Consider the following 12,317-nt stretch of genomic DNA (forward strand, 5'->3'; position numbering starts at 1 on the left):
CATATTTGGTCTTAACTGAAACATGAATGGCAAGTAAAAGAAAGTCTATAGATATAGGGTGCCTTGATTAATCATTTAAGGAAGAAGGAAGTTTTCCCTTTAGTGCCAGAGATATTTTTATATCTCAGGGCTATGTATTATGGTAAGATTTAGGATAAGTTAAGGGTGTTGTCTTTGTAAAGTGAGAGAATGGCTGTTGTTAACATAGGCATTTTCTTAGGTGGGTAAGTTTTAGAAAGAGAGTACTATGGAAAATTGATTCCCTTAAAACCATTATTTTGCAAAGACAATGGAAAGTCTTACAGTATGTGTACCTAGTTTGAAGACCAGCTTAGAAAAGATAACACTCAGAAGTTTGAACTCTTAAATTTAAAAAAAGCGAACTTCCACAAGAGATTTGTTCTCTTCAGACTAGTTTTATTTATTCCCAGTATAGCTGTATCCAGGGAACAGTGAAGATGCCTTTTATTAAGCAGCTCCAAGAATATGGTCTCCTTTTGAGTTTTGCCTGAAGGTACTTTAATATGAGAGGTAGTTTAAACCGTAGGTCCTTTTTAAAATACTGGGGCCCAGTTGATAACAAAGCTCTTCATCATGTTGGGTTCTATCTATGAAGTGTGTCTTGCTTCTTGATTTACTAGATTCACACTGAAAAGCTCTGATTAAAACAGAGTAAGTTAGGATTCAGCACTGCCACCCCATTTGGTGGTGGTGGTAGTGGGTGGGGTGGGAGGTACTCCATGTACATTTCTACAGTGGCTTTCAGGCCAAGCTCTAGAAGATGCGTATTCTGCCACCTCATATATGCAATCTGAGTATCTCATACATAGGTTCTGGCTCCTAAAGAAGGTCTAAATAAAGGCACTCAGGAAGTTTGCATAACCGTTTACATACCCTAGAGTAGATGACTTGTCTTTCAACCCCTTTTTGGCTGTAACTCCCCATTTGTTGCAGTTTGTATGTAGTGTACCCAGCCTAAAGCAGGGCATTTAAATAAGGATTGATTGTTATTCTGGAGTCACCAATAAAAATGTCAGTCATATTCTTGTGCCATTAATATTCTCAAGCTTCAAACAAAGTTTATTTGGACAAGTAAAGGAAGGCTAAATTCTGAGTATAGTAAGAGTCACAGTTGGGGAAGGGCTTAAATCTTGACACTTTTATCTTTAGCACTTCTCAAAAAGGATTGCATCTTTTTTCAGGAAGGTAAAAATTTGAGTATGCTGTGTGACATTCTGTTAATATAGTACATTGACATCCATAGTATAACATAAAATGATATAATAATATTACTCTATTTTATTCATAGGTTTGTTCCAGTGCATTAAGTAGTTGCTCTTTAGATTTTTTTTTTAATCATTGTGTAGCCATCTCATTTGTTTCCAATTAAGCATTGGATATTTTTCCAATAATAAGTGAATCTGTTTTTAATTCACTAAATGTGGAGAAAGAGAGGAAAATGTTTTATCATACATATAGGTTTGTGCTGTTCTTTGCCTCCTTTGATTAGTTACAGAGTCATCAGCCTGAATGTTGATTCAGTCATGAAAAGAATGGATTCTCTTCTGATTTTTTTCCTGCTTAGTGGCCCTTCTTAGCACAGTAAATGGAGTTTCTTCTTTCTCATTTCTTCTTATTGTGTACAAACACTTGTACTTTTTAAAGTGCAATGCTAATTGCATTTTGAGAAAGTACTTAATTTTAAAGAGGTTCTTAAATTGAAGAATTTGTTTTCTTCTAAAATCTTTTTACCGGGTTGCCTGGATGGCTCAGTCGTTAAGCATCTGCCTTCGGCTCAGGTCATGATCCTGGGGTCTTGGGATCGAGTCCCACTATGGGCTCCTTGCTCAGCGGGGAGCCTGCTTCTCCCTCTGTCTGCCACTCCCCCTGCTTGTGCTCTCTCTCTGTCAAATAAAAAAATAAAATTTTTTTACAGTTAACTTGTGTTTAATTGCAAACTGTTTAGTATATTTAACGCAAGGTCTATTAGTCAAATTTTCATTTTAAATAGGCTTTTGTTAGAGGAACATGCCACTCTGAATTTGGTCTTTCGGAGTATCAAATTGATTTCTTGTATTGCCTGAATTTATTTTAGTTCACATTGATTTTTACTTTCTCAGATGAGTTTGTGATAACTATTATTTTACCTATATATATTTTTGAAAGATTTTATTTATGAGAGAGAGAGAGAGGAAGCATGAGCAAGGGGGGGTGGGGAGGTCAGAGGGAGGGGGAGAAGCAGGCCCCCCGCTGAGCACAGAGCCACCAGGGGGCTTGATCCTAGGACCCCCAGATCATGAGCTGAGCTGAAGTCAGACGCTTAACCAACTGAGCCACCCAGGCGCCCCTATTTTATTTTATATGTAAAAGATGTCTCAGCAAAGCCAGCAGATTTTTCTGTGACTTACTTGGTCCTAGTGAGAAGATCAAAGCTTCACTCATTGACAGTTTAACCTTTGCTCTCTTCTGAGCTCAGATTTTTCTCTTTAATAGTGTTTTTCCTATGATAGACATGAGTTATGTTTATTAACATAACATGCTAATTTTAAAAGGTCACCTGAAAGAAAAAAAGAAAGAAAGCATCAGAGGACTACCATGTGATTTTGGTGAGGCAGGGTTTTATTGTGCTTCCGATATTGTGAAATGTCCTTAAAAATCCACACTGTGTTTCTGTGTTTTTTCTTTTATCTTTTTTTTCAAGTTGAATTATAAGATTTTCTTTATAGGGATATTTATTCATTTTTATATTCTTATTTTTAATTGGGATTATTTTCCTTCGTAAGATTTTGTGAATGTTAATTTTTAGCCTAATTTTATCAGAATTATTAAATAATAAAAATACCCAATCACCTTTTTTTTTTTGAAGAAGTGTTACATAGTTAACAGCTGTACCTTTTCCACACAATCTTCCTTCTCGTTGTGTCTTACACAGAGGACCAGTCTCATCCACCTGCTTCAGACTGACGTGTATGCAATAGGCTGGGATGATTGGCCATCTCAGAAAATTCACTGTTTTGGTAATTGTCACACTTGTAGGACCACAGTTAATGAGCTCTTTTTTTTCTTTTTTTTGAGCGTCTGTGAGCAGAGAACTATTCTGAATACAGTTCTTTTCTTTAACTGTCATTCTTTTTCCGTTATGAGAACTGAGTTACCATCAAAGTGGCATTAGCAGAAGGAAGGTATCAAGTATTTGATGTGTGTTGAATGCGGTATAAATTCATTTCAGTAGAAATGATCACTGGTGAGCAAGAATGCACAGTCCCAAAGGAAGTATACCACAAGGGCCCCAAGGTCAAAGAAGGTAAACATGTATAGAGCTCAGTAAAATTTTCACAGTATCATTGCAGTTTCCTGAATATAATCAGTGTAATACGTGCTACTTTTTCACACTTAAACCAGTTCATGTAAAAGCTGCTTTTACTAAACTGCTTTGCAGAAATTTTCTAACGGTTCCAGTTTTGATAATAAATTTGCTAACATTAAAATGCATGCTGGGATGTTCTTTAGAATGTCAGAGTTCTTTCTCACTTTTAATGCAATGTCAGAATTTTATTTCTCATCTTTCCTGTTGGTTTGACTCTTGTGTTTGTGCTTTCCACTTTACAGGCATGCAGTATGGTGACTATGTTAATAATCAAGCTAGCTCCGCACCAACTCCCTTGTCATCAACTTCCGATGATGAGGAAGAGGAGGAGGAGGATGAGGAAGCAGGTCTGCTTTAGCTTTACGCCAGTTCTTGATCTTTTCCTACTCAAGTTTTCTTTTTATGTCCACAGTCTGTTAGCCTTTAAAAAAAAAAAAAAGTGTCTGCAGATTTAGCTCCATGAACTTGCTTGGTTTGGGTTATAGAAGGTTGGGTCGCTTGAAATGAGGTGTTTTGCTTGTTTGTTTTATTTTTCCTCCTTTGGACATCTTTTACCATTTTGTAAGTAACAACACATCTTTCATGATGGTAGAGTGCTTTCTTCTTTCAGAAATGCATTTCCTCTCATGTCACATATCAAAGAATGAGCCCTAACTGAAGCTTTTGGCCTATGATTGCTTTAGCACCCTTTTAGGAATAATGTTTTATTTTCTGCTCTGCATGCCACTTTAATCAAAATAAACCATATGGATTTTATAATAGTGAAAGAGAAATTGACAATGTTTCTTTTAGGTCCTTTTTGGCCCTTGTCATATATTTAAAAGGCCCAAAATTTGCAGTTACTATCCTGCTTAAAGTAGTAGTTCACATCTTGCTAGTGAAGAAGTTGTGTATATGATTATATGTTGAAGCCTGTTTAATATCTTTTTCTGGCTTTGCTGGTAGAACACTAAGCAGTTCAGTTCCTTCATTAATTTTAATAGTTTAAGACAGCAATAAGTGCTGACCTTTCAAGTTATATATGACCATGATTCTCCTTTGGTCATCTTTATTACTGAGTAGAAGGATTTGCTCTATAAACAGTATGTTTAAACACAAGTTTATTTCTTACGCATTTTTGAAATATTCAAATCCTTGTGCACAATTAGAGGAGGGGTAAAAATAGAGGGTTATAGATGGGGAGTAATTTTTTTTCTTTAAGTATGTAGATACCCATCTATCTTTCTGGATTTTTTTGTAATTTTTAAATTTTATATAATTTCAGTCTTACAGAAAACTTGTAAGAAGAGTAAAAGAAACTCGCATGTACACTTATATAAACCATTTTTGCCCCACTTGCTTTATTATTATACATTTTTTTCCTGCATCATTTGAAAGTAGGTTGAAGTTATCATGTACTTTTACCCCTCTGTACTTTAGTATGTATTTCCTCATTATAAGAACAATGTCGGGCGCCTGGGTGGCTCAGTTGGTTAAGTGACTGCCTTCGGCTCAGGTCATGATCCCAGGGTCCTGGGATCGAGTCCCACATCAGGCTCCCCCTGCTCTGCAGGGAGCCTGCTTCTCCCTCTGCCTCTGCCTGCCACTCCCCCTGCTTGTGTTCTCTCTCTCTGTCTAATAAATAAATAAAAATCTTAAAAAAAAAAAAAATAATAATGTCTTACGTAACACAAATGCAATACAGTATTCAGGATATTAAACACTGATGTAATAATATCTGCTACACAGTCCATAGTTAGATCTCAACAGTTGTCTCAGTAAGATCTTTTATAGCTGTTCTCATGGCCCAGGATCCAATTCAAGGTCATCCATTGAATTTTGTTGCCATTTCTATTTAGACTCCTTCCATCTAAGACAATCCTTTAACCTTTCTTTCTTTTTCTTGACTTTGACATTTTTAAAGAATACACGCAAGTTGTTTTTTAGAATGTACCTCAGTTTGGGTTTATCTGATCTGCCCTTGTAATTAGATTCAAATCATGTGTTTTTGGCAGGTTTACCACTGAAGTAATATCGTGTTCTTAGTGCATCCTGTCCAAGGCACATGATGTTGATTTGTTCCCATATTGATGATGTTAACTTTGAGCACTTGATTAAAATGGTGTCTGCCAAGTTTCTCCACTGTAAAGTTACCACTTTTTCCCATTGAAATTAATAAGTAATTTGTGGGGAGATTTTTTGATACCGTGTAAATGTCCTGTTCTTAATTAAACTGTCACTCAGTTTTAGCATTTATTAATGATTTTCTAATTCCAACATTCCTTCTATATTTATGGGTCAAGGTTTCAGTGTAAAGGAGAGCTTTTTCTTCTCCCTTGTTGACTTCCTTGGGTTCATATTGACTCATGGATTCTTATTCACTCAGTAATAATCCATTACAGTCATTAGTTATTTTGATAGCAGCTTGTCCTAGACGTGGTCAGTGACAGCTTCTTCAAACTGTCTTTTGAACATGTTCCCATGAATCTTTAAGCACGTTGAGGTCTCGGTAAGATATTCCTAGCTCATCTTATACTGCTGCAACGATGTACCGAGCCATTTCTCCAAGGCGTCCTTTTCCTTTAGTGAAGAAGGGTATTTTAGAAACTAAGATCTGATTGTAGTGTGTGGTTATTGCTACTAATGGGTTGTTGTTCTCAGGCCTTGTAGTAGTAGTATTATTTGAGCACTTACTGTGTGCCAGTTGCAGCACTAAAGAGCTAATGGATTTTTATGTCAGTTTTTCTAGATTCAAATCCTGACTTTGACACTTACTAGCTTTGTGACAAGTTTCTTAAACTCACTGAGTCTCAGTTTACTCATCTGTAAAATGGGAGTAATAATAGTAACAATTACATATGGTTATTTTGAGGATTGAAGGTATTCTTTGTAAAGAGCTTAGAACCGTGTCTGGCAAATGAAAAAGATTAAGTCATTGACATTGACATTATGTTCTTAACTGCAATTTTTTCTTCTCAACAATCCTGTAAACCAGAGATAATTGGCTCCATTTTACAGAGTTGACTGTGATCTGAACAAGCTAAGTACCATTTGTCTCTGGGCTCACAACTACTAAGTAGCAGAGTGGAGATTGAAACCGACGTCTCTCTTGTCTGCACAAAGGTGTGAAAAAAGGAGTCTCTATCTCCTAGTGAGAACACAAAGCACTGGAGTAGGAGGGAACTAAAGGGCATGTGGCAGTAATCACTATTGTATTACTCACATACTGTCTTCCTCCTGCCTTTTTTTATTATGCAGCAAAATAGTTAAGACTATATCATGGACATTTTTACTAGAATCCTCTGTTCTCAATTCGTGGTTTGTTAAAAAAAAAATCATATATTTGTTGATTGCAAATTAAAGACATGTTCTGAATGGGGAAAAAAATGTAGCTTTTAAATGAATTTTATTTTATTTTTTTAAACCCTGCTCAGTTACAGTAATTTTTTCATGTGTAAAGAGGTAAAAGAAAGTGGCTCAAATTGTTGTAGGGACTACATACAAGTATTTATATAAAGTAGAGATTTAGAGTGCTCTACTTTGTAAGCATTTCCCTGTATTCATGGGACTTTTGTGTGTTTAGTTTATATGGAATTGTTCTACACTTTTGAAAAAATAATGAGATATTAACGAGCAGGTTCAGAAATCATTAATATTCCTCTTTATAATTATGGTATAGATTTTGTACTAGGGACAGTCTTACATTTTGTTAGAAGCTACTAAAAGTTCAGAATTTTGGAGAACAAACCTTTAAAGGAAGCTTGAGCAAGTAGCAAGCTATCAGGTTCCCATATGATTGTGTCTTAAATCCTTCTCTTTAAGTTTATTCAGTCATGGGTATTCACTCCTTCAGTTGTTAGTGCTTGAGTGGACCATCAGTTTTAGACAAATACTTGAAAGTGGAAGTGAAAGGAAATAAGCAGTGAAATAAAAATTGAGAAGTGAAATGATGTGAAAGGGGGGAAAGAACACAAAGACTAATTCAGATTTGAGACTTTATCAGCCCTGTTCCTGGAAAACACTGTCAGGTCATGTTCTGTTACCTGCTATACAGACTCTCAAGCACCTTTCCTCTAGGGAATTTTCAGGTTGGGAAGAGGTGAGGGGACAATGGGTAGCTTTCTCACACGGCTCTGGGAATGTGACAGCTTGGGGCTGTATTTTGTAAGTGCTAGTGGAATAAAACTTTTGATTTTTCATAAGGAGTTTTAAGGTCATAGTCAGTTTTTGTTTGACTTTCACACAAGCTAATAGTAATTAATCAGTTCCAGGTACTACGTCAGAGATAATGATATGTTTATGGTTTGCCTTGGGTATTTTAAAAGGTAGTGTTGTATTTTGACACAGAACAAGTTAAGTCGACTCCTGTAGATAACAAGACAATATTGGCCTGCTTAGGTCTAACTTCCAAAGAGAATTCTTTTTTTTTTTTTTAATTCAAGTATATAATACAGTATTATTAACGATAATACTATGCTATATATTAGATTTCTCAGACTTACTCATCTTACAACTAGAAGATTGTACTCTTTGACCAATATCTCCCCTTTTCCCCTACCCCTCCAAAGAGAATCCTTAGGATTCAAATCTTTCCCTTTAATTAATGTAGTATTTTATTATTTTAACAGGTAAATGTCTTTCAGCTGAATTCAATAGCTATGTAATATATTTTTAAAATTCTATAAATTGAACACATGTCCTGGGTCTCTGAAGGATATAAAAGGATATTCATGCCACAAGAAAAGTATTTGAGGGTTTTCAGTGTTCATCTACATTAAAAAGAAAATATGGTACCTGTTACCTGATATTTAGCTTATAAACATGCCATACATATGTATATATGATTGCTATAGCTGGAAACTCCCAACTTTCTGTATAGTGAGAAGGGGCAGAGTATTAGGGCTACAGTGGAAGGAGATTTGGTACCAGCATCTAGAGTTAGAATTCAAAAGGTACTTTCAAATAGAAATAGTATTCAACTAGTAATTAGATGTCTAGGCTAGCCTCAAATCTAATTAACTGAAATACTAAACATTTGAAAATGCTCTCCTTTTTTTTTCTCCAGCCATGGCAAATGTATAGTATTTAATCGGTAATATAGATTATGTGTTTTATAAGTACCTGCAAACTGGACCTATCTAAGGTTTAAGAATGAGGGCAAGTCCATTGACTATTCATTTGACTAAAGCCAGCTTATACACAGAAAGCAGTATTTTGCTTGGTGTCATGCTTCCAGAGATTAATACAGTAGCATAGCCTCCTCCATATACTCATAATATGATAGGGAAGCATGTATGATTACAATATATCTTGATAAGTGCATTAATTAAGGGGTGAGAAAATGTCCTGACGTAGGAAAGGAAATGATTTTCTATGGGTATATCAGAAAGGTTTTATGGAGGATTTGAAATTTGAAGGATGAGTAGGAATTTGCCATGTGGAAGAACAGAATCTAGGCTAGTGAACCAATATCTGCGGAGCATAAATGCAAGAAAAGATGGTATGTTGGGTGCAGAATTAGATCAGTGTGATTGCATCATAAGGTAAAAGAGAGAAAATGGTGTGGGAATAGGAGAGAAATAGAGGTGAAGAGGGCAATTGGATCCCACATTTTGAAGTTCCTTATGATACCACAAAGGTATTTAGACTTTATTCTGTAAGATGGTAGGGGAATCGTGAAGGTTTTTTTAGACTTGTTCAAAATATTAACTTGTATAATGTACTTCTTAAAAAAATACCACTTTGACTTGTGTTGGCAGTGATGTCGTGACCTAATTAGAATTAAACAATAAGTTTTAGCAGAGCTTGAGATGTTTAGTTCAGTGGTTCATCAGGATTTAAAACTTTTATCATGGTTTTGCTATTTTAACAAGTTGAAAATAGAGATTTGCTTTGGTGCTTTTCTTCCTAAAGTGAATTTTAAACTAAGCTAGCAGGTTTCAAATTATTTAATAAGACAATATATTTTTTTTAATTTATTCATTTGAGAGAGAGAGTTGGGGGGGAGCGGCAGAGGAAGAGGGGGAGAGAGAGAGAATCTCCAGCAGACTCCCTACTGAGCGTGGAGCCTGACGTAGAGTTCGATCCCAGTACCCTGAGATTATGATCTGAGCTGAGATCAAGAGTCAAATGCTCACCCTACTGAGCCACCCAGGCACCTGAAAACAGAATATTTCTACAAAATTAATACTTTAAATATTTAAAATAATTTGGCATGTGTAAGCAGTCTTACCTTTATTTTTTTTTCAAGAATAATTATTTCTTGATATTTACATTTAAAAGTTTTTCTTGGGTGCCTGCGTGGCTCAGTCAGTTCAGCGTCTGCCTTCATCTCAGGTCAGGATCCCAGGGTCCTGGGATCGAGTCCCGCATCAGGCTCCCTGCTCGGTGGAGAGCCTGTTTCTCCCTCTTCCTCAGCTGCTCTCCCTGCTTGTACACTCTCTTTCTGTATCTATCAAATAAATAAATAAAATCTTTTTTTTTTAAGATTTTATTTATTTACTTGACAGAGCTGAGAGCAGAAACACAAGATTCAGAGAGAATGCTATGTATTTTTTTTCCTTTTCTTTTTATTATGTTATGTTAATGCTGTGTATTTTTTTAAATAATAGCTTTATTGAAATACTGTAAAATTTACTCATTTAAATTGTACTATTTGGCGGTTTTTAGCATATTAACAAAGTTCTGCAACAATCACTGTGTGATACGAAAACTTTTATCACCCCAGGTAGAAACTTCATACCTTTTAGCAGTCACTTCCCTGTTCTTACCCTCCTCCACACATACATACACACAGCTCTAGGCAACCACTAATCTACTTTTTGCCTCTAGATTTGTCTGAGCATTTCATATTAATAGGTCATGTAATATGTGGATTTTTTTGTGACTGGCTTCTTTCTCTTCTCATAATGTTTTCAAGGTTCATCAATGTTGTGGCATATATCAATACTTCGTTCCTTTTGGGCACCTGGGTGGCTCAGTTGGTTAAGTGACTGCCTTCAGCTCAGGTCATGATGCTGGAGTCCCGGGATCGAGTCCCACATCGGGCTCCCTGTTCGGCGGGCGGTGGGGAGTCTGCTTCTCCCTCTGACCCTCCCCCCTTTCATGCTCTCTCTCTGTCTTTCATTCTCTCTCTCTCAAATAAATAAATAAAATCTATAAAAAAATACTTCGTTCCTTTTTATTGCTGAATAATACTCAGTTGTGTAGATATATCACATTTTATTTATCCATTCATAAGTTGATGGACATTTGGGTTGTTTCCACTCTTTGGCCATATGAGTAATGCTGCTGTTAACATTCATGTACAGCTCTTTGTGGAGGTGTGTGTTTTCATTTCTTTTGAGCGAATTGCCAGGTCATTAGATAACTCTGTGTTTACCCTTTTGAGAAACCGCTAGAACGTTTTCCAACATGACTGCACCCTTTTACAGTCTCATGAAGTTTCCAACTTCTCTGTATTCTTGCTAAAACTTGGTATTATCGGTCTTTTCAGTTATAACCACCCTGGTGGATGTGAAGTGGCATCTCATTGTGGTTGTGATTCTCATTTCCTTAGTGGCTAATGATGTTGAGCATCATTTCGTGTATTTATTGGCTATTTGTTTATCTTCTTTGGAGAAGTGTCTGTTTAAGTCCTTTACCCATTTTTAATTTGGTTATTTGTCTTTTTATGGTTGAGTTATAAGAATTCTTTTTATATTCTGCATACTGGACCCTTATTGGATGTATAATTTGCAAATATATTCTCCCATGTCTTTTCTTTCTTGATGGTATTGTTTGGAGCATAAAAGCTTTTAATTTTCATAAGATCCAGTGTACTCTTCTTGTTGCTTGTGCCTTTGATATTATATTTAAGAATCGTTTGCCAGTCCACGGTCACAAAGATTTACTCCTATATTCTCAGATTTTTGGTGCTTACATTTAGGTCTGTGACCCATTCTGAGTTAATTTTATTATAGGGTGTAAGGAAGGGGTCTAACTTTATTCTACTTCACGTGGCTGTCTTGTTGAAAAGAATATTCTTTCCCCATTCTTGTTGTCTTAACATATGGTTTTGAGGTGAAATTCCCGTAACATGAAATTAACCATTTTAAAGTATATAATTCAGTGTCATCTAATAGTACAACCACCACCTCTGTCTGGTTCTATCATTTTGGTTGTTGTGCAGTCATCACTTCTATCTAGTTCTAACTTTGAGAAAGTACTGAACTAGGTAGAACTGAACATTTTCACCATCCCAAAAGGAAACTCTTAATTTTCATTAACTTCCCATTTTCTCCTCCTCTCAGTCCCCAGCAACCACCAATCTACTTTCTATCTCTGTAGACTTAACCCCATTCCGGGTATTTCATATAAATAGAATCATAATTGTAACCTTTTGTGTCTGGCTTCTTTTGTTTAGCATGTTTTCAAGGATCATTCACATTGTAGCATGTATCAGTACTCCATTCCTGTGGATAGCTGAATAATATCCCATTTTATAGATAGGCCATATTTTGTTTATCCATTCATCTGTTTATGAATATTAAATTTTGGTATATTTTGGGGGGAGACTTACTAAACAAAGATTTTATTTTAATAATTGAAGTACAGTTAATATACAGTGTTAGATTCAGGTGTGCAGCATAGTGATTTGACAATTCTATACATTACTCAGTGCTCACCACACTAAGTGTAGTCACCATGGGTTACCATATGGTGTTATTAGAATATTATCAACTATATTCCCTGTGCCGTACTTTCATCTCCATGACTGATTTATTTGATAACTGGGAGTTTGTACCTCTTACTCCCTTTCACCTGTTTTACCCATCCCCCTACCCGCCTCCCCTCTGGCAACCACCAGTTTGTTCTCTAGAGTTAAGAGTCTGTTTTGTTGTTTATTTGTTCATTTGTTTTGTTTTTTAGATTCTACATATAAGTGAAATCATACGGTATTTATCTTTCTCTGACTTATTTTGCCTAGCAT

At 35.9% G+C, this 12,317-nt stretch overlaps 1 protein-coding gene across 5 annotated transcripts in view; it reads left to right on the top strand.

Moving 5' to 3' along the window:
* Positions 1-12,317, top strand: part of SEC24B (SEC24 homolog B, COPII component) — an 88,749-nt gene that overhangs the window by 37,248 nt on the left and 39,184 nt on the right. For 3 of the 5 annotated variants that reach the window (XR_013446431.1, XM_036098047.2, XM_036098046.2), the window contains exon 4: positions 3,610-3,714. The exons of the other annotated variants lie outside the window; for them this stretch is intronic. Coding sequence is in view for 2 of the 3 variants with exons in the window: in XM_036098047.2 (XP_035953940.2) it covers positions 3,610-3,714 (105 nt within the window). In the remaining variant the exon portion in view is untranslated. The remainder of the gene's footprint in view (positions 1-3,609; positions 3,715-12,317) is intronic. 5 annotated transcript variants of the gene reach the window in all.

This window comes from Halichoerus grypus, chromosome 3 (assembly GCF_964656455.1).
Source record: "Halichoerus grypus chromosome 3, mHalGry1.hap1.1, whole genome shotgun sequence".
Classification (NCBI taxonomy): domain Eukaryota; kingdom Metazoa; phylum Chordata; class Mammalia; order Carnivora; family Phocidae; genus Halichoerus; species Halichoerus grypus.